This window comes from Borostomias antarcticus, assembly GCF_949987555.1.
Source record: "Borostomias antarcticus genome assembly, chromosome: 9".
Taxonomy (NCBI): domain Eukaryota; kingdom Metazoa; phylum Chordata; class Actinopteri; order Stomiiformes; family Stomiidae; genus Borostomias; species Borostomias antarcticus.
Window position 1 is genome coordinate 26,138,029 of NC_140242.1, and position 26,006 is coordinate 26,164,034.

The 26,006-nt window shown below is 46.5% G+C and overlaps 3 protein-coding genes across 3 annotated transcripts in view; all 3 read left to right on the plus strand.

Moving 5' to 3' along the window:
- Window positions 1-4,047: 4,047 nt before the first annotated feature.
- On the plus strand, window positions 4,048-9,845 carry LOC311312935 (sodium/calcium exchanger 2-like; the record flags this gene model as incomplete). Its single annotated transcript, XM_084442943.1, has 5 exons — window positions 4,048-4,108; window positions 5,716-5,840; window positions 7,696-7,795; window positions 9,023-9,301; window positions 9,469-9,845. The coding sequence occupies 5 exons, from the start codon at window positions 4,048-4,050 to the stop codon at window positions 9,843-9,845; spliced, it is 942 nt and encodes a 313-aa protein (XP_084299069.1).
- A 7,239-nt stretch (window positions 9,846-17,084) lies between these two features.
- On the plus strand, window positions 17,085-20,269 carry dmac2 (distal membrane arm assembly component 2; the record flags this gene model as incomplete). The annotated part of the gene is made up of 6 exons (XM_084442944.1): window positions 17,085-17,102; window positions 18,152-18,360; window positions 19,130-19,210; window positions 19,328-19,467; window positions 19,658-19,820; window positions 20,110-20,269. 6 exons carry the CDS (start codon window positions 17,085-17,087, stop codon window positions 20,267-20,269), a joined length of 771 nt encoding a protein of 256 aa, XP_084299070.1.
- A 1,677-nt stretch (window positions 20,270-21,946) lies between these two features.
- The window catches only part of sirt2 (sirtuin 2 (silent mating type information regulation 2, homolog) 2), an 8,484-nt gene continuing 4,424 nt past the window's right edge, over window positions 21,947-26,006 (plus strand). Inside the window, exons 1-11 of the mRNA XM_084443656.1 lie at window positions 21,947-22,086; window positions 22,252-22,298; window positions 22,896-22,941; window positions 23,143-23,253; window positions 24,193-24,234; window positions 24,407-24,513; window positions 24,621-24,677; window positions 24,912-24,980; window positions 25,082-25,211; window positions 25,517-25,576; window positions 25,932-25,987. Coding sequence (XP_084299782.1) covers window positions 22,071-22,086; window positions 22,252-22,298; window positions 22,896-22,941; window positions 23,143-23,253; window positions 24,193-24,234; window positions 24,407-24,513; window positions 24,621-24,677; window positions 24,912-24,980; window positions 25,082-25,211; window positions 25,517-25,576; window positions 25,932-25,987 — 741 coding nt within the window. The 5' untranslated portion in view covers window positions 21,947-22,070. The remainder of the gene's footprint in view (window positions 22,087-22,251; window positions 22,299-22,895; window positions 22,942-23,142; window positions 23,254-24,192; window positions 24,235-24,406; window positions 24,514-24,620; window positions 24,678-24,911; window positions 24,981-25,081; window positions 25,212-25,516; window positions 25,577-25,931; window positions 25,988-26,006) is intronic.

Sequence of the window (26,006 nt, forward strand, 5' to 3'; positions counted from 1 at the left end):
CTTGAGGTGGCAGAGGCTCGTTGGAACACTGTGTGCGCTGTGGCCGTATGGACCTCCTGGCTTGCAGCATCATCTGTGGGAGAGGACCTTTTCTCTAATGCTTCCACAGGCCTTTTATCTCTCTCTTCATGCAAGCAGGTAGGATGACGTCGGCTACATGTGCTACAAGTATGTCGCCTCTTGCAGTCTTTGCTGCTGTGTCCCTTTTTCAGACATCCGAAGCAGAGGTGATTTTCAAAAATGTAAGCCTTCTTATCCTGCATAGTTTTCTCTGCAAATGTTGGGCATTTGGCCACACCATGCGCTTCGTCAGCACAGATTGGGCAAGGTGGTTTTGGCTTGGAGTTAGACGTTTCTTGTTTCTCAGAGGTGGAGTTGTTCTTCTGAACACTAGTGTTGAGTGCTCTAGCTCTTTTAGGAACTCTTTCATCCGTAGGCTTGTGACTCATTAAGAAAGGAGAGGCGATGGGGTTACAAGCTATACGGGCTTCTGTTTGGATGAACTCCGTGAAGCATGAGAAGCTTGGATACTCCCCAGATTCATCTAGCTCTCTCACAACAACTCTACTCCATCTGCGCACGATCCACTCTGGTAGTTTCGTAAGCATCTTGTGATTTTCTTCACAGTCATTCAGAATGGACAATCCTTTAACGTGGGGCATTGCCTCGGCGCAACTTTGTAGGAAGTCTGCAAACTCTCGGAGGGCAGGAGAATCACTCAAACTGACCTTGGGCCACTTCGTTAGTTTGTCTCGAAAGGCCCTTTGTACGATGAAGGGGTTTCCATATCTCTCTTGTAGGACTCTCAAGGCTCCTTTATATGCGTCCTCTGAGTTTCTATAGAAGAAACCTTCCACGGCCTTGAGAGCTTCTCCAGCTAGATACTTTTTTAGATAGAACATCTTCTGGCTAGCTGGTAGAGGCTGTTTGTCTATCAAGGCCATGAAGGTCATTTTCCATTCTATGAACTTTAAGGGTTCACCAGAGAAGGTTGTTGGCTCTGGAGCAGGTAGACGGCTCATACTCAGTGAGCTGATGATTGCCTGGGTGAGATTATCCTTCTCCAGAGTCACTGGTATTTTACTGGGTACTTGTGTAGGTTGGAATGTTATCGCTTCTGGATTTAATTGAACCTTTGACTCAGCATTTTGAGGAACAAAGAGCGGTTTCTTGTCAGGAACGGAGAACGGTGTGATATCAATTTCTTTGTCACAGTACTTAGAATCACCTTCGAAGCTTTTGTATACTCTAACCCGTGCCGCTGCTACTCTAACACCTTTCTGTGCTTCCAGCAGCTGTAGCTTTGTTTTCTCTTCTTGCACCTCTGTCTCTAGCTGACGAAGTCTTGCTTGCTGAATATGAATTTCCTGCAGGGACTTAGCTTGTTCTTCTTGAGCAGCAAGTTCGGCTTCTGCATCAGCTCGCTTGCTGGAGGCTTTGGAAGTAGTATTTGAGTTGCAGCTTAAGGCTTTGGAGGGGACTTTTGGGTGGTTGGCTAATTGCTGTGATGACTCTGAGACTGTTGTTTCTGTGTTTGTGCTTTCAAAGACAGATGCATATTCCTCCTTATTTAACACCATCCTAACATTTTCCTTCGCAAGTTGATTATTAAAGGGCTCATTAACGATTTCCAGACGTTTATCTACCATTTCACATATTTCTGAACTTATTGAGAGACAGGCATCCATTCTCTTGACAATGTCTGGAGTAGCAGTGCAGTTGCGTTGAATGGGCTCATAACATTCACTTATTACATTGTGCTTGGCCTGGACATCTAGTTTAATTTTATCAAGATCTTCTTGTGAACAGAATGATTTTAGTGCTGTTCTAGCTTCTCTTGCCACATACCTCCAGGAGGTATAAGCCTTGGTAAATGCCCTTGCATGTTTCTTTGCATCCTGTTCGCGCATCTCTTGGCCCTTGTCAGTTAAGTTTCTTTCACGAGAACTTGACCCAACCTGTTCTGTTTTAGCTGCTGTCTCTTCAGGGTCAGTGACCTCTTGTGTGTTAACTGTTGTATCTTCAGTGGTCGACATTTTGTTTGGCTTGTGACTGTTGTTTGATTACGTATGACTTTAGAGTGTTATGGATCTGAGTTTTGAACTTCAGTGAATATAAACTAACTGTTAGCACTGAGTAACGCCCTAGACATATACTACTACTTTAAACACCTAAAGGATTTCTATCAAACTAGCACTGAATAAATCTCAATTACAGCAGTTACACAATTGTCCCCTTAATACAGGTTGAGTAGTTATAAATTCAAGAGATGAAATTAACTTTAGGCATGTTAGATCATATTACTAAATCAAATACATTACATCAGAAAACATGCATCAATATTTCTCCAGTCCAAATATATACAACTTTAGGCTACTTTTCAAAGTCTCTGACTGCGTAGCTACTGGACTGATCTTGCCTGAGTCCAGGTTACAAGGTCGGCCGATGGCGGGACTTCAGATTCAGATTCTCTCGAGCAGTGTTGGGCTCGTTACTCAAAAAATGTAATATATTACTTATTACTCATTACCCTTTTTAAAAGTAATATCGTTACTTTACTTATTACTCCCAACCAAAAGTAACTAGTTACTTATGTAATATATTACTTTCCATATTGACTACCTTTTGCAGCGTGCTCATCACGGTCCGGTTCTCTTTCCACCAACTTCATGTTGCTGTGTTGGCGTAGCAAATGTTTCAGGAGATTTGAGGTGGTGTTTCTGGCCCAAGAAAGAGTCTTAGTAGAACTTACACACAGTTTACACTTGACGACAACATTCTTGTTGTCTTTCAGTTCCAGGAAATCGAAATAGTGTGCGTATTTCCAGCCATGGAATGTTAACGTCGTCATGTTCAAATAGCTCCGCTCGCTCGCTGCTTGCCTGGTTATAATGTGACGGGACGTGATATGAGCGGAACGTTCTTCAATCTGAAATCAAAACTTTATTTCACCCTTTGTAAAACGAAAATAAATAAACAGAGCAGGCCTATGACAAAAGTAATGCAGTAGCGAGCTTTCTGGGGGCAAGTAACTGTAATATTATTACTGAAATGTGATTAGTAACTCGCTACACCCCTCGTTACTGGAAAAAGTAATATTATTACTGTAGCGCGTTACTAGTAACGCGTTACTGCCCAACACTGCTCTCGAGGCACAAGGTGGCAGATGAGGCGTTGGGTCGTCGTCAGTGCTCAGCGATGAGTTTTCACTGTAGCAGCCCTCGATATTTTCAAGAAGACGAAGAGTAGAGTGTCTCAACGGGTGCATTTATTCTCAATGAGCACCATGACGAGCACCGTGAAAACTATAAAGAATACAATGAACAATTAGGCCTACAACTTCATAGCTTCACAAAATTAAACAATCTAGGTCTATACATCTCTGGAAATGCACCATGAACAAAATAAAGAACAAACAATAGTAGGCTACACAACATGGATATTCATACCTCACTCCGCTTATCAAGGGTGCTAAGAGGATGTCGGAACGCTGTTTTGCGATGTAGGATATCAACAACGTAGCTAGGCACTTGCCAAAACTTGCTCATCAGTATACCGAACTAGTATCAGAGTTTACAGACCTAAACCAGGAATCTGTAGGTTATGCTTAATCTCTAGTGAGCGGGTTCATATTCTCTCACACCGAACGAGTTGCTTCTTCTTTGATCTGACCGACACCTGCCTGCACATGCATCTCTAGCGGCAGCGTCCTTCAAAATAAAGGTATACAAACATTGGTAAATTTGTACAATACTAAACTTCAAACTAAAAGTTCTCAAAAGAACAAAATATTACAGACAGTTACACTATCACTTTCTTTCTTAATGATCTTAAATATCGAACATGTTTGATAATATCGGGCCGCCCCGACGGGTCTACGAGCTGATCGGGAGGTATATAAATGGATCTGTAAACCCCTCACATTACAAGATGATCTGGGCCGAGCATCGGTACCGACCAACGCACCAGAGCAGGTTTCACCTCCGATTGTCGGCAGGGGTGAATCGGGGATGAATCGGCCCAAAAATCCTGTAGTGTGAGCCGGGCATGAGAGAGCCGTCCGGGGCCGCAGAGGAGGGTTGCCCTGCCGGTCTGTTGAAGAGCCCTGGTGCTGTGGGGACACTGCTGCCTGCCAGGCGGGTCTGTGGAGCTGCGGCATCCTGCAGAGCAGAAAAGCCTCACGTGGCTCATCCCGTTATTAAAGGCTGTGTGCTTTGAAGAGGCGAGAGGGAGTCAGGGGTGTAATCCCTGCACACGCACCGAGCTGCCTGTGTTGTTTATCTTTCTTTTTTCTATCTATCTATCTTTCTTTCTTTCTCTCTCTCTCTCTCTCTCTCTCTCCCTCTCTCACACACACACACACACACACACACACTGGTCCCTGAGAGGCCTGGAGAATAGCGGATGAGTGATACTCCAGCAGAGCTGAAGCCCTCCATTCCCTCACACTACAGGATATTTAAAATCCTAACCAATTTCTAAATTGGGTTACATCACGCACATAAGGAGAATCTTAACAGATATTCTTCTTGCGCATCTCAAACAAGCACACACAGCAAGATTTGAAAATAACGGCTCAGCACACACTACAGGATCTTATCGTGCCCGAGGGAGCAACGAACCACTGGTCTCGCCGTCTCACTTGTAAAGTCGGGACGTAATAATCTTAAATATCAAACTTGTTTGATATTATCGGGGCTGCCCCGATGGGTCTGCGAGCCGATCGGGAGGTATAAGATTGGATCTGTAAACCCCTCACATTACAAGATCATCTGGATCTGTAAACCCCTCACATTACAAGATCATCTGGACCGATCATCGGCCCCGACCAACGTTCCAGACCAGATTTCTCCTCCGATTGTCGGGAGGGGTGAATCGGGGATAAATCGGCCCAAAATCCTGTAGTCTGAGCCCGGCATTAGAGCTGTTCTGTGGGTCTGAGGTCAAAGCTGAACGCTAATCTCTGATTGGCTTGGCTGCTCCATTCTTCTAACTGACAGGCAGTTGACCAGGAAGTCTTCCTACACCGCATGTCACCATGCATCCTTTATTTTTTTGTCACCTTTCTTTCACCCCTCTGCTTTACTTAATGTCCCTCTCTCTCTCCTCTCTCTCTTTAATCACGGTTTCTCTCTCACCTCTCTTTTCCTCTCTCTTCTCTCTCTCCCCTCTCTCTGCCTCCACCTTTCTCTCTTTGCAGTCTCATCGTTCATCTCCGCTCACCTCCCCTCGTCCACTCTCTCTCTCTCCGTCTGTTTCCCTTAGTGTGTTCTGTCCATTCCTCTCCTCCTTCTCCTCCTCCTCCTCCTCCAGTTTACCCTCCTCTCTTTCTCTGCGTCTCCTCCTTTCATCTTCTTGTGATTTCACTCCTCTAATCTCTACATCTCTTTTTCCCTCACGCCCACACATGCTCCACCTCTCATCCTGCAGGCACGCACGCACACACACACACACACACACACACACACACACACACACACACACACACACACACACACACACATGACCTGATGCACGGAAGTGATAGCAAGAAATAATGCTGACTCAAACTCAATTATTGATAGGGTGGTCTCAAAATATCGGTCTATATGGCATGCTGGCATTTCAATTTCCCTCTCTCTCTCTCTCTGCCTTCTCCCCCTCTCTTCCTCCACGTCTCTTTCTCACGTCCTCCTGTCCTTTCTCTCTCCAACCCCCTTGCCCCTCCCCCTACAGAGGACCCGGAGGGCCAGATGAGTGCAGAGGAGGAGGAGGCCAGGCGTATAGCTGAGATGGGGAAGCCGATTCTTGGGGAGCACAGCAGGCTGGAGGTGGTCATCGAGGAGTCCTACGAGTTCAAGGTGACAAACTACAACCCTGCTACAGTATTTACAGTAGAGCGCCCCCCCCCCCCCGTATATCACAAACATTAGATATCTCTCCCCTCACATCTACCCCAAATCTTCCCCCTTTATTTCTCCATGCTGTCACTACTTGTATCACGATCACAGTACAACAGCAGGCTCTCTCCATCCCTACCACCTCCCCCTCCTATAGTATATCCTCAAACCTCCTACATTCTCAAGCCTCCTATTCTCATTCCTCCTAGATCCTCATTCCTCCTGTATCCTCAGTCTCCTATATTCTCAATCATCCTATCCTCAACCCTCCTATATCCTCAATCCTCCTATATCCTCAGTTTCCTATATCCTCAATCCTCCTATATCCTCAGTCTCCTATATCCTCAGACTCCTATGTTCTCAGTCTCCTATATCCTCAGTCTCCTATATCCTTAGACTCCTATATCCTCAGTTTCCTATATCCTCAGTCCTTCTATATCGTCAGTTTCCTATATCCTCAATACTCCTATATCCTCAGTCTTCTATATCCTCAGACTCCTATGTTGTCTCCTATATCCTCAATCCCCCTATATCCTCAGTATCCTACATCCTCAGTCACACATCCTATGTCCTCAAACCTCCTATATCTTTAGTCCTCCTATATCCTCAGTCTCCTATATCCTCCTACTGTATGTATTTGTATGTTCTTAGTCTCCTCTATTCTCAGTCTCCTATATCCTCAGTTTCCTATATCCTCAGTCTCCTATATCCTTGGTCTCCTATATCCTCCCATTCCTATATCCTCAGTCTCCTATATCTATATCATCAGACTCCTATGTTCTCAGTCTCCTATATCCTCAAACCTCCTATCATCAGTCTCCTATATCCTCTCTTTCCTATATCCTCAGTCTCCTATATCCTCAGTTTCCTATATCCTCAGACTCCTATGTTCTCAGTCTTCTATATCCTCATTCCTTCTTTATCCTCAGTTCTCCTATATCCTCAGTCTTCTATATCCTCAAACGTTCTATATCCTCAGTCTTCCTATATCCTCAGTCTCCTATATCCTCAGTCTTCCTATATCCTCAGTCCTCCTATATCCTCAGTCTCCTATATCCTCAGTCTCCTACATCCTCATACTACTTTCATAATCCGCATGGGGGGCAATACAGAACAATCAATGGCAGGCATTAGCTACACTCAGAGAGAAACCTACAGTACAGAGGTAGAGTTCTGTCCCAGTCGCACTTGAGATGTATCTCATAACTTTCCCCTTGAATGTTGATCCAGTCCCATCTGAGGATCAGCTCATGATCCAATGAAACCACATCGCAGGCTGATTAGGTTGTGGCCATTGTTGCACCTTGTCAGTTAGGATTTGCCGTTGTACAGAACAAAGTCAAGGGGATTGTAGTTTTAATTGGCTGGCACTAATCTTCATGAGATACAACAGTGGGTCAATACCACCGAGCTGAACAGGCTTGGGCTTAACCTTCTGAAAGGGAAACTAGCAGGTGAACACAATGGAAGCAGGCGTGTTTACGAATCTCTTGTTGCGATATAGATGGGATTTCAGCTGTGTGTGTGTGTGAGTGCGTGCGCTTGTGTGAGTGTGTGTGCGCTTGTGTGTGTGCGCACGCTTGTTTGTGTTTGCATGTGTGTGTGTGTGCGTGCGCTTGTGTGTGCGTGTTTGTGTGTGTGTGTGTACTACAGTATGTGGTGTGTGTGTGATTGATCCATCTTTATCCCCTGCAGTGGCACTTCCCCTCTCAGACATCTCCTCTCAGCGTTTCTCTCTCTCAGTGACGGGCCTTCCTCTCCTGTGCCGGCCTCCTAATTGGCTGCTGAATGTGTTGTCTGTGTTTGTGATTGGTAGAGCACCGTTGACAAGCTCATTAAGAAGACCAACCTGGCGCTGGTGATCGGCACACACTCCTGGAGAGAACAGTTCGTGGAAGCTGTGACTGTCAGTGCAGGTGAGATGTGTGTGTGTGTTGTGCGTGTGCGTGTGTGCGTGCGTACGTTGGTGTCACTGTAACTGGCTCTTCACCATCTTCCTTTTTGAACTTAATCGCCATTATTTATTTATTTTAACTTAATCGCTCACTTACTTTTGAGGCCTATGACTCATGGTCAAGAATCAGATTACATCTAACATTTGCCTTTCATAAAGGGCAGTATTTCATAAAGCAATTCAAGCCTTTCTCTTTTGTTGACCTACTGTACCACAGATTTAAATGTCAGAGACATCAATTGACCACAGATTTAGAAACATAAATTTTAAATTACAGGACCTGGGGGGGGGGGGGCGGGGGGGGGGCTTTATTCGTCCACACAGTGACACACACATCACACCCACAGTGAGAGGCAACACAGAACACAGCACCCACACATGCAATTTTCGGGGGTCACCGGTGGTAATTGTTCCCTGCATTTGTCCCATCCAAGCCGTCCTCCAGGGGCAGTGGGCAGCCATCGCTCATGGCGCCCGGGGACCAGGTCCAAGTGCTCAGTCCAGATCATGGTCTGAAGAGCATCTGTTCTTCTGCATTTATTTTAAATTGGGTTATTTTGGGAAACCCTTGCAAACATGGGGGGAACATGCAAACATGGGGAGAACATGCAAACATGGGGAGAACATGCAAACATGGGGAGAACATCAAACATGGGGAGAACATGCAAACATGGGGAGAACATGCAAACATGGGGAGAACATGCAAACATGGGGAGAACATGCAAACTCCGCACAGAAATGCCCGGAGACCTTCTTGCTGCCGTGCTGCACGTGAGCTATTTTGGGGTTCGGTGTCCTGCTCAAGGACACTTCGGCACACGTCGGGAGCTGGGATCGAACCGGGGACCTTTGCGAACCTTGCAGTCCCCAGCCAGCCACTCTACCTCCCAAGCTAAGAGGCCTATGTCTCTGATGCAAGACATTGTCTGTGGATCTCATCCAGTTTGTTTGCTGAATGGTATTCTCTAAGGTTTCTAGCCTTCCCCTCAGTTGTTTTTATTTTACCAAGGTTAGCATGGGTTCCTGTGTTGGTTATCTGTCAACTTTATGTGTGTGGTGTTAGGCGTTTCTGAGGGCCAGTATGAGTCATTTCTGGTATAAGGATGCCCCCTAGTGGACAGGAAAATGTTTTGCTGGTATTAAACTGAATGGCAAATACCCCACTCCTCCCTTCCGCCCACCCTTTCAGGTGACGGTGACGATGACGAGGAGGAGGGTCGCGAGGAGAGGCTCCCGTCTTGCTACGACTACGTCATGCACTTCCTGACGGTGTTCTGGAAGGTTCTGTTTGCCTGCGTCCCGCCCACCGAATACTGGAACGGCTGGGCCTGCTTCACCGTGTCCATCTCCGTTATCGGCGTCCTCACCGCCATCATCGGCGACCTGGCGTCTCACTTCGGCTGCACCGTGGGCCTCAGGGACTCGGTCACAGCCGTGGTGTTTGTGGCGCTGGGGACGTCCATCCCCGGTGAGTGTGTGATCAAGAGTGTGTACAGTATGTGTGTGTGTTGGCTCTGCACCTCAGCTAAAGCATTCTCTCTTTTTTCAACCCCCCCCCCCCCCCTTCCTCCCCTTTTCAACCCCCCCCCCCCCCTTCCTCCCCTTTTCTACCCCCCCCCCCCCCCCCCTCTCCAGACACGTTCGCCAGCAAGGTGGCGGCCACTCAGGACCAGCACGCCGACGCCTGCGTGGGCAACGTAACCGGCAGCAACGCCGTCAACGTGTTCCTGGGCATCGGCGTGGCGTGGTCGCTGGCGGCGGTCTACTGGCAAGCCAAGGGCCAAGAGTTCCGCGTGGACCCCGGCTCGCTGGCCTTCTCCGTCACGCTCTTCACCATCTTCGCCTTCATCGCCATGGGCATCCTGCTGTTCCGGCGCCGGCCCTCCATTGGCGGAGAGCTGGGGGGCCCGCGCGTGCCTCGCCTCGTGACCAGCCTGTTCTTCCTGGGGCTGTGGTTCCTCTACATCCTGTTCTCCAGCCTGGAGGCCTACTGCCATATCACAGGCTTTTAGACGAGGACGAGGAGGACAGACGGAGAGACAGAGAGACAGAGAGACGGAGAGACGGAGAGACAGAGAGACAGAGAGACAGAGAGACAGAGAGACAGAGAGACAGAGAGGGGCCTGGAGGAGCTCACTGATGTTATACTGATGTACTGTGGTATAGGATGTACACACACAAACATGCTGTCTGACACACCGCGGGGTCTACGATACACTCACACACACACTCACACTTGGTTTACACTTGCCCGTACACACGTGCGCGCGCACACACACACACACACACACACACACACACACACACACACACACACACACTGGGCAGACAAGGAGAGAATTAGAAAGTACTAGTCAAGGAAGAGAATAATGGAATGATGGAGGGATTTCAGGAAGAACAGGAGAGATGATGTAGATGGAAGGATAGTCTGAATGAAAATCAGCATGTTTGGAAAGAAGGAAAAGGAAAGAAGGGATGGAGAGAGAGAGAGAGAGAGAGAGAGAGTAATTGTCTAGTGTGAGGTAACATTTCAGTTTACAGTCCAGCTAGATTGCCACAACTCATAGGCAGATTGTCATGGAGACTGGAGGACCCTGTCCACGTTCCCTCACCTATACAGGAGAGGGCTGTGAACTGACTGACTAAGCAATGTACCCCGGATCCAATCCATGGCTGTGTGGTCTTGGGAAAGCACATATCCTTAATTTCTCTGCAACCACAGGTCACTAAGAACCCCCCCCCCCGAACACACACACACCCGTCCACCACCCTCTGACGTCACACCTGTTACCAAAGCGAGAGGATGTTGCGGTGTCATGAAATATGGTTCCATTCCCTGTTGCTATGATAACGCAAAGCCCCATGGGAGACAAAGGACTGGGATGTTGACGGTACGCTCAGTAGAGACCGAGGGAGAGCTAACCCACTAGACCCAGTAGAGACCGAGGGAGAGCTAACCCACTAGACCCAGTAGAGACCGAGGGAGAGACCGAGGGAGAGCTAACCCACTAGACCCAGTAGAGACCGAGGGAGAGCTAACCCACTAGACCCAGTAGAGACCGAGGGAGAGACCGAGGGAGAGCTAACCCACTAGACCCAGTAGAGACCGAGGGAGAGACCGAGGGAGAGCTAACCCACTAGACCCAGTAGAGACCGAGGGAGAGCTAACCCACTAGACCCAGTAGAGACCCAGGGAGAGATAACCCACTAGACCCAGTAGAGACCGAGGGAGAGCTAACCCACTAGACCCAGTAGAGACCGAGGGAGAGCTAACCCACTAGACCCAGTAGAGACCGAGGGAGAGAGAACCCACTAGACCCAGTAGAGACCGAGGGAGAGATAACCCACTAGACCCAGTAGAGACCGAGGGAGAGATAACCCACTAGACCCAGTAGAGACCGAGGGAGAGATAACCCACTAGACCCAGTAGAGACCGAGGGAGAGACCGAGAGAGAGCTAACCCACTAGACCCAGTAGAGACCGAGGGAGAGCTAACCCACTAGACCCAGTAGAGACCGAGGGAGAGCTAACCCACTAGACCCAGTAGAGACCGAGGGAGAGACCGAGGGAGAGACCGAGGGAGAGCTAACCCACTAGACCCAGTAGCAGTATGACACAGGAAGCAGCGCTCCTGTCTGAGCTGATGTAAATACAGGTGTAGATAGCAGTGTAGGTGTCCCTAATAGGGCCTGCCAAACACACACACACACACACACACACACACACACACACACACACATACCCTCTGGACCTAGAATACACTTAAACAAAGAGACATTCACAACTCATTCTTTAAAAAAACATTCCTTTTCACCTTTTGACATAAGTTTGAGAAAATTAGCCTGGAAAAATATACATGACATCTCTCCTGTTTGCTCAGTGATAGACAGTAAAAGACAGTAATTCACCAGACCTACTGACATTTGACACTGTTCATTGGCAGAGAGAACACTATGAGCTGTGAGGATTAGTCTGGTCCTAAAAGAACAAGGTTGCATTCAGGGCACTGATTGGACGATCTGGACACTATAGGGATTTCAGGACCAATTGTGAGTGTCCATGTACATGTTCTGTACCGAGAAGTCTATACTGTTGTCAGTTCATTCGAAGTCTGTCTATATTTGTTATATCATTAATCATATTAATAATAATAATACAATTTGTGGTTTGTGATACTGTCTGGTAGCGGAGGACCCTTCCGCCTTCTCAGAGATGAGGGCTGGTGGTTAGCCTTTGCTGTGGCATTGTGGGGTAGTTATGCATGAGCTGATAGAACTATAGTGAGTGAAGCAGAATAGCGGCATGGTCAGCTATGAATAATATGTAGTCACAACTACAGTGTTTCATTCACACTCACAATGGAGAACGGCTGGTAGCTCCCAGCACCCATACGGTAGCCTGGTTGGGTCATTCGTCTGACCGCAGCGGTTCTAATGGGCTCTGGATGTCGGCTGTCTTAGCACGGCCACACAGGCAGAGCTTCACAGTCAAACAGAGACCTCTTCACCTGCAGTTTCTCATCACAACCTTATGGGTACGTCAGATCAACCAACAGACTGTTATCCATATTCAGCTTCGGTGTTTAGTTAACTACTGATCCCCTAAAGTGGAAGTACAGCATCCTACCCGCTCAATGCCTTAAAGGTGCACTGTGTAAAATTTAGTGTCATCTAGTTGAACGGACTTAGCAGAAATGGAATATAATATTCACATGTATGTTTTGATTACTGTATTATCCCATGAAAATAAGAATTGTTTTGTTTTTGTTACCTTAGAATGAGCCCTTTATATCTACATAGGGATTGGGTCCTCTTCCACAGAGCCTGCCACGCTGCAACGCCATGTTTCTACAGTAGCCCAGAACGGACAAACGCCTCTAGAGAGGATGTGTTTTTTGGAAGCAGCTACTAGCACCTTACAGGCCAATATAGGCCACCATAGCTACTATGTTGTTGGAAAGGGAGGGAGGAGGTGGGTGAGTGGGGTGTTCAATTGGTTCCAATCTGCAACCTCACCGCTACAGTTTACACAGTGCACCTTTAATATCTGCTCTAGTATTTCCATCTCAGTCCCCATGTTGTTGCGGCTATGTTTGCATTTTGTCCGGTATGATATGTAGTATACTTTTATCAAGCAGGCACCAGTAACCAAAATGATTAGAGGGCAATATTGATTAACAAGCAGAAAAGATTGGTTAAATAGGAAACGTATTTAAGAGGGAATGAGTGATCACTGAAGCAAGCTCTTTGTAAGAATCCTAACGATTCTGTTGCTGTATTTTACTGTTTTAGTTCGATAAGAGACCCCCCCCCCCCCCCCCCCATCTGTCCCTGTGGGAGGTTAAAGTGCAATAAGGAAGGAGAGGAGGGAGAGGAAGGAGAGGAGGGAGAGGGAGAAGAAAGTCTACTGTCCTTGATTGGACGTCCTTAGGCCGTGCTTCACGTGTAAATCGGTGCCTGTATTCAACGGGTCTGTTTATAAGCACTGGGTTTAAGTCTGATGTGGTCCTGTTTGTCTCCTAATATTATAACCTGGCTTTGAGGGTTAGCTATGAAAATACATGAAAATATATAAATATATGTACATTGATTTAGTGATCATTGATCAGACAAACCACACATCCGAATTTGAAGGAGTGTTTATCTCAGTATTGCATAGTGTTGAAGTGGATGGACAGCAAGGATCTTGGGAGTTGGAGTGTAATAAAAAGCTGCTTGAGACTACATATAGACTAACTGTACTGTACATCATTGTTAGTGAGTGCAACCTGGAGCCATTAAACCATTGAAATCTCCCACAAATGTATAACATACAGTAAGTATGCTTTGGTTTCACAATGGAGTAGCGTTTTGGGAATAAAATTAATTTGCTGATCGTCGTAAAATACATTTTATTCAAATGTTCACTACCTGATATCAAGATGAGGCCCATTATACTGTATACCTGAGGATAATATCTTTGTGTTTGATCATGGCCATTGTAGCATAAATTAAACATAAACACAGATTTGCCCACTTTTACCCACTGACAGGCTTTGTACACTTTCGAAATATATTTATATCCTTTATAAATACTCCAGTGATGAGGTTTTTCAATCTATTTCCAAACTGTGTTGAGTCACTCAGTAGCCCTACAGCAAGTACGAGATTTAGCTACAGGATTAGAATATTAGTGGCTCTTTATACAGTTACAGATGCTCTGGTTTTGGTAGGTGATATACAGTACAGTAGATTAGATTTTGATACGTTTTCCACAATTAAGAACAAGTCCCCTTTGAACTGTTCATTTGACTAATGTTAATAATGTCTGTTACTTTGTCTCTTAAAAGGTCTGCTTCTATCTAACGTTTATGTGTTACTTTTTACAAGATAATGCATATTATTTATCTTATTAGATGATATTTGTCCAGCAGCTCCTTGACTGAGCTGTTGTGAGGCTTTTGTGAGTGTGGTTGCTATGTGCAATATGAAACTATCTGTTTGTTGCTCTCTTGCTTGATGATGAGCAGTTAAGCTGACTCAGTAGTCCTTTCCTTCAGTGTTTGCTGACCCCTCCGCCAACCAACAACACCAATTTATTTATTAAAATTCACTTGAAGGTCAAGTGAGAGTAGCATGATTATGTAACAAAGTGGAACATTGCCAGGTATTGGATATGTCAGTTTGTTCAGGGTTTAAGGCATAGAGGAACGGATTACACTGACCAATGGGTCGGCTGGTTTTTAATGCTTCTCTTCCCACCTGAACAGTCCACAATGTACGAGCAATGTTCAAATGTTGAATGATTAATAGTACTGTCTGGCTTTAGCCATTGCTGTAGCTAATTGTGATATCACACCCCAATGTTTTTCTATGTGCTTCCTACTGTGTTGATGCATGACCCCCCTCAGTGTGCTAGCATGGTCTACTGTGACGGACGTCCGGGTTTGCAGTCACTCTTCTCGGGTTGTCCCACCAATAACAGAGATGCTCTTTGCCCCTGTGTGACCACTGGCATGCTCTGCTGTCACTTGCTAGCACTGAACTGCACGATGACAAACCTGGCAACCCAAGCAAGTGACAACAACAAACCGGGCAACCGTAGCAGGTGGCGACGTCCGTCTTTGTCTACTACTACTATAGTTATTTATTCACTACCTATAAACGCGAAGTGCTCGTTCCTGTCCGTGTCCGTCCTCTCATTTGATTGTTAGTTCGTTAGAGTGAGATCTCACTGTGTCCGTGTTTGGTGCCTCTCCTCTGTGTGCTGGTGGAATCCCTCCACCAAGTCTTGCTCTTCAATGTGTCCTTTATGTACTTTTATCTGTGGTCCTTTCTCTCTGCCTGATTTGTAGGGAATTAATGACTGATGACTTAAAGAAGATATGTGCTATAAAATGAAGAACCTATATATACATTTATTCAATATACTGTAATAAATTAATTTAAATTATATTTAAGATTTTTTTATGAAAGGAAAAAAGCAAAGAAAAAATGACATTTGTTTCGGAGAATACTGGCATGAGGTGTAATGTGTTCTGAATGAAAAGAAACTGTGTAATCAATTCAAGTTGACCTTATTGAATATAGTTTATTTATTTTCAAGGCTCTCTGTGTCTGTGTGGTTATTTCTGCATTTCTGCATGGGGGAGACATCTGGTAAATGTACATAATACGATTTAGGGCGACTGAGGAGGACGTTCATTTGACTGCACACAAAGACCCCAGTCACCCCTTTCATGGCCTGTTTCAGCTGCTGCCTCACAGCCTCAAGGCTCGGGGCTCTTTTCCTATCAGGCAACCAGACTCTGGAACAATGCACACTAATGGCCTGGGTCCTACCTGGGAACAATGCACACTAATGGCCTGGGTCCTACCTGGGAACAATGCACACTAATGGCCTGGGTCCTACCTGGGAACAATGCACACTAATGGCCTGGGTCCTACCTGCATGTGTCACTCACACACAGGCTCTTTCACACACAAAAACACATGCTAAAATACACATTTGCACATTCACACACTTTACGCACACTATAGCCTTCTATTATGACGTATTGCAATGTTTTTTTTTATCAAGCTACTATTGTAGCTATTGTTTTGTAGTATATTTTTATACTGTATTACATCAATACATTTGTATTACTCTCATGTAGTAATCATTTTATTAAGAATAATTAATAAACGTCACTTCAGTAGGAACTTTGTTAACTTGAGTAGTTTAACATGTAGATGACAACATATGTCCTGTCCTAAAGTCAATATTCCTTTGTCCCTGAGTCAATAAAGATAACACCTCTGAAGAAGGAGTCAGTTAGCCTAAAGTTGTAACGTGATCTTAGGAGGACACAGGAAGAACCCAAAATTGCCCCATGTCCGCAGAGCTCAGTGACCTGTTGGCCAATTACAAGACTAGTTGATCAGATCTGTGTTAATGAACATCCCTTGTATGCAAATATGTTTGTCATGTGAAACCTGGCCTGAAGCCAGGGCATACAAACTCGGATACCACCTTGTGAACCTTAGTATTGCCTTAGTTTTGGCCCTGTTAGGCTTGCTCAATAAATTGTTGATTTGACCGCATTTTTCTCCTGAAGTACTTTTTTACCCAAAAGTAAAGAACTGAAATATACCACATTTTTAATACTATTATCCTACATTATAGCCTACACTGTTACTGTCATTATCTTGTCATTATGTTACGAGGTTGAGGAGCCAAATAATTGTACTCCCCTGTACATGTAGGGTACAAAGGATGTAAATCTGAATTGGAAATACAGCTGCAACATTTCCCACTCCTCTAGTACCTCTGGAATTTATGTAGTTGTTGATGGGCCAGTGTGTAATGTGATGTAATGTGTAGCCTATTACTTGTTTGTTTCATGTCTGGTTAGATAATAAAGATGACTGTGACCCTGAAATTAGGTTGGTGGTGGGAGTAATGTAATGTCACCGCTAGGAATTGTGCAATACACTTTACGACCTGTGAGAGGCAGCAATGCTGTGAACTCCCTCAGTCTCACGAAGAGAAGAAGATAACCTGGCAACCCTGGGCTGCATTCTATTCTAAAAAGTCGTTCCCTCCAGTACATGTCCGTTTCCCCCCATTCTTAGATATGATCTTACAGGGCCTGGGCGGGTTTCAGAGTATATAGATACTTACAGTTTTAGACCTACCCCAACCTATTAGATCTGCGACGGGAGTGAATAAGGGCCCATCATCAGACTGAGGGAGCTACGTTCTGGAATGGAACTGATCCCTGCGAATCAAACATGGCGGCCCCCTTGCTGGTAAGATCATCTGTCGTTATCCTTTTGGCCAAATAATGTCTTAAAATATGCAGATAGGGCATGTTGGTAGCTAGCTAACACATCTGTCACGACTGTTATTTGATATACTGATTTGTATCTGATAGGCCCACAACTTGCTGGGTAACGTTACGCTCGCCAGTTAGCCAATCAACTAGCTAGCCAGACCTGACACCAGCTTTGTACAGTATGACTGTCATATTTACGAACCAAATGATCACACATTTTTACAATTTATGCTCGAATATCTGTATGATCGAGTGGGTTTGGTGTACAGCGACTGTTTGCTATACTAACACATTGCACTTATATACATTGCACATCATTTTGTATTTGCCCTTTGCTTCCTGCGCTATACCACTGCACTGTCATTTGCACTGATCCCGTCTAGTCCTGTGTAGAATAAATCGTGAGCCCTCGTAAACCCTCGTAAACCCTCGTGGAGTGTAGTCCTCCGAGACAGTGGTAGCGTGTAGCTTGGCGTAGCTATTGGCATATCTGATTTGCGAGCACAAGGTTGCAGGTTCGCGCTCAGCCCTGGACAGTCAAACACAAGGTTGCAGGTTCGCGCTCAGCCCTGGACAGTCAAACACAAGGTTGCAGGTTCGCGCTCAGCCCTGGACAGTCAAACAGACTGTACTACCGTCACACTTGCACAATGTCTGTTGTCTATAACTCACCAGAACAAATTCCTAATATGTGTAAAAGCCTACCTGGCAAAATAAAATCCGATTCTGATACTTTTGCACTGTGGCTTTATCATTAGATTATGCTCTCTTGTTTAGAAAAGCGATGTGAGTTCTGGCGAGTAGTAGGCTAATGACTACATATGTTGTAAGTCGGCTTGCATAAAAATGTCTGCTAAATGACTAATGTAATGAATAACCCCTCTCTTCACTTTCTTTCTCACTGTGTCTCCCTCTGTTCTGTGTGTGTGTGTGTGTGTGTGTGTGTGTGTCTGTCTGTCTGTCTGTCTGTCTGTCTGTCTGTTTGTTTGTTTGTTTGTTTGTTTGCTTGTGTGTCCATCTCAGTCGATCCAGCGACAGGTGTCCCTCTCGGTTGCCAGGCGATGCTGGAGCTCCGCGCGGCTGGTCCCGCCCCCGCTGGGCGCGCCCCCGCTGGCCCCGCCCCCGCTGCGCACCAGACTCCTCCTCCACCTGATCAAGCGTTTCCACGACGTTGAGACGCTCCTCGGCTGGACTTCCTGGTTCAAGAACAGGAGACTGCGGAAGAAGAATGCGTACGTACCCCGGTAGCGGTATCTCTCCACTAGAGATGTAACGGTGTGAAAAATTCATATCACGATCAGTATAGGCTCTGTGTACCAGCTCCACTACTTCCTGAAAGTCACTTGGCTTCTTTATTTCCTGTCCTATATGATTGGATTAAGTGATTAATCAGGTGTGAGGCAGACCCAGCGCACACCTGATTAATCACTTAATCCAATCATATAGGACAGGAAATAAAGAAGCCAAGTGACTTTCAGGAAGTAGTGAAGCTGGTGCACAGAGCCTATTAGCGCGTTACTGTAAAGTGCTGAAACATTTCTACAACTACTGATACACACACTGAAATCATTTCACCAAGTTTTATATTGAAAACCACAAATAAAAATAGCAGCACTATGCTCTTTTTTTTGCATAAACATTAAAATACTGTGTTTTGGAGACAGCTGCTAACTTTTGATGCTGGACAGTACAGTGAGTTTTTCAAAGCACGGAAATCAAACACTGTTTTAATGAGAATTTTATCACGATAAATGTAATCAAATTTTATCACGGATTATCATCATACCGGCTATCGTTACATCCCTGCTCTCCACAGTGTACCACAGTACTAGATGCAGGATTTTCCAACGCTGACACATTTGTTGTCATACGACTCACATTTGCCAGGTGGAAGTTGGCAGCAACCCTGTTGTTGATGAGTTACATTGACTGAGGTCTGAAAACGGAAGCTCTCCTCTGCACACCCGTCACTCAACCCTCTAACTCCCCCTCATCCCCCAGCTTCTATGGTTTCACCCAAGAAAACTATGGGGACAACATAGCGTCAGCCTACTACATCGTCAAGTCTGGGGGGGCCTTCAGGTAACGGTCACAAAGTAACTGTCACTATCTATCACTATGGGTCTGTATTTCACTAATCCCGTTTGGTTGTGCTTGCACAGTAGTAGTTGCAGCTGTGTGTGTGTGTTGGGTTGCCAGGTTTGCAGGCCAGTCAGAGTGGTTCCGCTCAGACGGCAGAGGCAAGTACAACTGGGAGTTCATGAACCACAAGGACACGCCTATAGAGGAGGTAGATGTCAGCTACTCCGCGATCAACTACTCTGGTCTGGATAACCTGGGTATGTTCCTCCTCTCTCCACCTGGGGGCGCCACCAGGACTCAAATTTAGGCTTTCAGACATTAATGTGTGCAAAAATCTCAGAGTTGGAGTAATGGAAGATCCACCACCTCTATCTGTCTCTCTCACTCTTTTTCCCGGACCTCCCCTCTCTCACCCCTCTCTCCCCTCTCCCCCTCGCCGGCGCCCAGTCCTACAGCGGGGGCTGCGCTCCCTGTCTGTGCGGGGCTGTGAGGAGGTGGATGACTGGTTCCTGTCCAGACTGCACTTGTTCCAGGACACCCTGGAGGAGCTGGACATCTCCCACTGTCCCCGTCTCACAGTAGGGGGCCTGGCGGCGCTCTGCAAACTCAGGTTGGCGTGCCTCACCCGCCACTTGGCCGCATAATGAGCCAATGCAAATCTTCGGGCTGTCAAGGTCCCAGTAAAATCCTCAGTGTTTTTTGCGCTGACCCATCTAGTCCTTGCACCCTCTGCCCATCAGTGTTATGCACCAAGTCACCAGAACAAATTCCTAGCATGTGTAAAAGCTACCTGGCAATAAAAAGGGGGTAGATTTAGGCTGTAACCCCATCATCTCCTCAGACTATGTAAACGGATCTACATCCTTGTATGTTTCTGCGTGTGTCTTTTTGTGTCCCAGGGCTCTGCGTCGTCTGGACGTGTCGTCCCTCCCCCATCTCCAGAACCCTGGTCTGGTGCTCATCCTCCTGGAGGAGATGCTACCGCACTGCCACATCACCGCTACTGGGTACGAACTGGGCCTGGAGCAGGAGACGGGCCAGGGCCAGGGGGGGAGCTGAGACAGGGCCAGGGGGGGAGCTGAGACAGGGCCAGGGGGGAGAGGAGCTGAGACAGGGCCAGGGGGGAGAGGAGCTGAGACAGGGCCAGGGGGGGGAGCTGAGACAGGGCCAGGGGGGGAGCTGAGACAGGGCCAGGGAGGGGAGCTGAGACAGGGCCAGGGAGAGGAGCTGAGACAGGGCCAGGGAGGGGAGCTGAGACAGGGCCAGGGGGGGAGCTGAGACAGGGCCAGGGGGGGAGCTGAGGCAGGGCCAGGGGGAGCTGAGACAGGGCCAGGGGGGAGAGGAGCTGAGACAGGGCCAGGGGGAGGAGCTGAGACAGGGCCAGGGGGGGAGCTGAGACAGGGCCAGGGGGGTAGCTGAGACAGGGCCAGGGGGAGAGCTGAGACAGGGCCAGGGGGAGGAGCTGAGACAGGGCCAGGGGGGGAGCTGAGACAGGGCCAGGGGGAGGAGCTGAGACAGGGCCAGGGGGAGAGCTGAGACAGGGCCAGGGGGGGAGCTGAGACAGGGCCAGGGGGAGAGCTGAGACAGGGCCAGGGGGAGAGCTGAGACAGGGCCAGGGGGAGCTGACGCTGGGCCGGAGGAAAGGGATGAGGAAGTGACTGTGGTAGAGAGGCCAGTGACTGGGGTTAAGAATCCTGGACCAGGGCCTTGGATAACAAGAGGGTCTTGGAGTACGGAGGTCTGGGGGCTTTGGAGAGAGAGCGGCCTTGGGTTTGGTGACGCCAGGTAAAGGCCTGCTCAGGCCCAGAAATAAGGCCAGGTCTGGATCCACCACTGACTGAGCATGCAGCACCTTCTCAGCTAAAGGATTTGACTAAAGGACTGGCTCGAGGAAATGACTGGATGTAAAAATGTTTGTATATTTATCGTATTTAAGATGTAAGAGATATTTACTGCATCAGTCACTAGTGATTGATGGTTGATTCATACAGCAGCGGCATCACTATTGTACAAGAAATGCGCTGTGTATGATTGTGATGTCATTGATTTAATAAAATATTTATTTGTTAATGGGAATCTCGTTTTTAATTTTGTTTAGATACTAGAGTAATATGTGAAACAAACACAGAAACCCACCTGGACATGCGTTATAATTGCATTTCAAAATAGGTGTGAAATCTTATTAACGGAGTGACGCAAATCCCATAATCCGTTATCAGATGATACTCTGGCATGCTAGCCGCTGGTCGAGTACGCTAGCTGGGGCAGAGAGCAGAGGGAAATGAACATATCTTCTACATAAAGGTAAAGAGACTTTTAATGTAGGCTTAGAACACTACAATTAACTGATCATGAATTCAAATCAATTCTGAAAGGTCAATACTAGTCTGTAAAGTCTATGCTACTGTAGGGAAGCTAAGAAACAAGAAACGTAATTTCAACCTATGTTTATTGTGAGGTGTTAAGATCTTAGACATTTATATTGTTTGTGTTGACGGGAGGATGGATGAGTGCTAGACATTCATGATCTGGGTCAATTAGGCTTCAATTCTACAATTGTTGTCTCACGATTCACGATATTGTATCATGATATATGATATACGTCATGAGAAATGTTTAGTTTGCTTTAAAATGCGGTATGATTATAGCTCGAACAACCAGTATCCCTTTTAGATAAAATATCACCAGGAAGAAATTATTATAGCGAGCTACACGGAACCAATTCGTGACGGACAAAAACAAAAAGCCAAATTTGACAGCTCGGCATTTCTGTCGCAACTACCGCAATTTAGTTCGTGCTAACGTAAACGAATTATAGCCTCAAACGACTCGTCTGTGAAGGGTTCAAGTAAACTTTCAAATGTCTGATGCACAAGGTTTGTTTTTTTGCTTTGAAATTCAAGAAAGACTATGTGGACTAATTTTGACACCCCATCGTTAGCAGCAATGCTAACGTTATAGCCAGTATTCAAGATGCCGATGTGGTTTTAAACTTGCAACTTGCAAAGATTTTTGACATGTACTTGGTTTGCGTCCTATAGAATCTCTAAAAGAAGAAGAAAAGGTGTCTGACACCCCCGAGGAAGAGGTAAGGAACAAGACGGAGTTGTGCGTTGCTTATAACTGGGAGGTGGCAAATTGCGACTTGCTACTAGGAATGATTAAATAAAACACCTCATGAACTCGCACTTCCTCGTCGCAAATTCGGATACGTTTCTCATTCAGTTGCCGGCTGATGTCAATATCTAATGGTGCGTTCGTTTATAACTGGGAGGTGGCAAATTGCGACTATGTTTCAGCCCCCAGTTGCTCGAATGCACTAGATATAAGGTAACTGTGATATAATGGTATATAGCTCGAATGCACACAGGTCGGAGGTAGGTATTTTGCCACTTGCGACTTGCCACGTCCGACCACAAACGAACCTACCATAAGCTTTCAGAATTCATCCAGGCAGCTGTCAGAGCAGTAGCGCTTTCTATAGCAACACAACTGAAACCATATCATGGGAGCTCGCTATGCGCTACTGCATCTAGCAATGACTCGTTTGAGTCAATCTGTTGCGTAATGTTTGACAAGTGATGATGGTCCACTTCTACCTAGATAGTCAGACATATGCATCAAAGCAATGTTACAGACACAGACAGCAACTTATTCACACCAATGTTCCCGTTTTCTGTGCCAGGAGCAGTCAGACGACAGCAGCGACGAGGCCTCGGGGGACACTGAGAGTAGGTGTCAGCCACCAGCATGCTTTCTATATGGCTGTCAACAGTCACTGTACTTCTATGCTCAGGCTCTTGCTTGCTTAAATTGTGCATACATCCTGTGAAAATTGTGGACCAAGTAGTGATTTAAACATTAAAGGGACTATATTGATCTATGTATCTTGTATTTGCATTAAAATCTATTCTCCTTCTCTTGTCATTCAGTGGATTTCCTGCGCAACCTCTTCTCTAACACCCTGGGCCTGGGCTCTACAGAGAAGGTTCTAGATGAGCTGACTCTGGAAGGGGTGGCTCGGTACATTCAGACCGGAAAATGTGAGTCACTGTCAACACTTTTTTGTGTGGGACAGGGGTGTCTTGCACCTACCAAACTTTCTAATGTCGCAGACGCTGTCACTTTCGTCGCACAGCTGTGATTGGATAGCTAGACAGAAGGCACCTTCGTTGCCATGGATCAATCAGCCGTGCGTCTGCAGGTTACCATGGACGTGATCAGGCACTTCACTGAAGTATAAATGCTAAATGTCGGTTAACATTTTTTGTCTGTCGACAGACATTTGTACGACTGAGTATAAATTAGGCTTAAGACCCCCTGCATACCCCAAAGTTTCGGCCCAGACCATTGTAAGAGGTTAGACCATCTAGCGAAAGTGTCTAATAGTCTACGCTCATTCCATACAGCTTCAGTTGGGCTTGATATGTTGCGTATCCCAGAAATCACTTATGTTGGGCTACCTAGTCTATCTAGGCCATGAGTTAACACTGGGGAACAGACGGCATTCATGTGTAACATCTGCTGGGATTAAGGCATTCTGAAACTCTCTACTGAACACGTACTACCAGGGGTAGCCCAAATGGCATTCTGAAACTCTCTACTGAACACGTACTACCAGGGGTAGCCCAAATGGCATTCTGTAACTCTCTACTGAACATGTACTACCAGGGGTAGCCCAAATGGCATTCTGAAACTCTCTACTGAACACGTACTACCAGGGGTAGCCCAAATGGCATTCTGTAACTCTCTACTGAACACGTACTACCAGGGGTAGCCCAAATGGCATTCTGTAACTCTCTACTGAACACGTACTACCAGGGGTAGCCCAAATGGCGAAGCTTTCCAGTATAAACTGTCCTCCATTTTGGGCTGTCCCACATTCCAAAACAGGTGCTGTATAGGCATGACTTGATTGGTTAGCGAATCCACTGTAGTGTTGATGTAAATGCCATGAAATTATGCCCTGTCTCTTCCCTCAGGCAAAAACATCATCTGTATGGTTGGGGCAGGAATCTCCACATGTGAGTATGACTCCTCTTCCTCAGCCTTCTTCTCCTTCTCTTGTGACCCTCCTCCTCTCACTGTCTGTAATAGGCTGGTAAGTGAACCAGAGTTATCAATATACTGTACAGTAAATACAGTATGTCAGTGACACTGTCCATGACCTCTGTGACCTCTGACCCCTCCACTCAGCGGCGGGCATCCCAGACTTCCGTTCCCCAGACACAGGTCTCTATGCCAACCTGCAGAAGTACAACCTGCCCTACCCCGAGGCCATCTTCCAGATCGACTACTTCAAGGTCTGGACTCAGGGGCGTTCGCTAGCCGTGCTTCACTGGAAGGCGTTTCCATTCTGAACGCGGATAGCTAACCTGTCTTCGTCTTCTTCCCTCCTCGTCATCCTCAGAAACACCCGGAGCCTTTCTTTGCCCTGGCCAGAGAGCTTTACCCTGGACAGTTTAAGGTATGATACATTGTCTGATTAAGATCTGTGTGTGTGTGTGTGTGTGTTGTGTTACTAACTGTGTTGTGTATAATCCTGTCTCGCTCACCATCTCAGCAACACACTGTTTTATCAGCTGGCTTGTCACCCATCAAAAACACTTCCTCTGTTACTGTGCGTGTGTGTGTGTGCGTGCGCGTGTGCGCGTGTTTGTGTGTGTGTGCTCTGTTATTAACCTCAGTGTTGTGTGTTTAGCCCACAGTGTGTCACTACTTCATCAAGCTCCTGAAGGACAAGGGCGTGCTGAGACGCTGCTACTCTCAGGTTCGAGACTCCTCCCCCCCAACCCCCCCCCCCCCCCCCCCCCCCGACCCCTCCCCCCCCCGACCCCCACTCAGCACTGACCTCTGTGTCCCCGTCCGCAGAACATCGACACCCTGGAGCGCGTGGCGGGGATGGAGGGAGGGGACCTGATAGAGGCCCACGGAACCTTCTTCACCTCCCACTGTGTTAGCTTCCTCTGCCGCAGGGAGTACAACCTGGACTGGATGAAAGGTGTGTGTGTGTGTGTGTGTGTGTGTGTGTGTGTGTGTGTGTGTGTGTGTGTGTGTGTGTGTGTGTGTGTGTGTGTGTGTGTGTGTGTGTGTGTGTGTGTGTGTGTGTGTGTGTTTGTATGGCATTGAACCATATCTTCATATATATGTGTGTGTGTGTGTGTGTGTCTGTATGGCATTGAACCATCTCAACCATATCTTCATATATATGTGTGTGTGTGTCTGTATGCCATTGAACCATCTCAACCATACCTTCATATAGTCTGTCAAATGTAGTCTTATGATGTTTTTCCCTCTGACCTGCAGAGAAGATCTTCTCAGATGAGATTCCCAAGTGTGACAAGTGTAATGGTCTGGTCAAGCCAGGTGAGTGGTCTAGACAGTACCTACCTACCTACTGTACCTACCTTCCTATCTATCTACCTATCTACCTACCTATCTATCTACCTATCTACAGTAGCTACCTTCCATAGAAGACGGTCTAAGGCTATTGATAATAGCTTATAATAAAGTGGTTTATTTGTCATATGTACATGATACATGTACAATTAAATGCTGGGACTTGAACCTAGTTTTTTGCTTTTCATTTTCTATGACATTTTATGTGTTTCTTACACTTTGCCTTGATGCTTTTAACGTCTCATGTGAAGCACTTTGAATTGCCTTGTTGCTGAAATGTGCTCCAAATAAACCTGCCTGGCCTGGCTTCCTTCTTCCCTAGACATTGTCTTCTTTGGGGAGAGCCTACCAGCGCGATTCTTCACCTCAACGAAGATGGTGAGAGGGGTTATGTGTG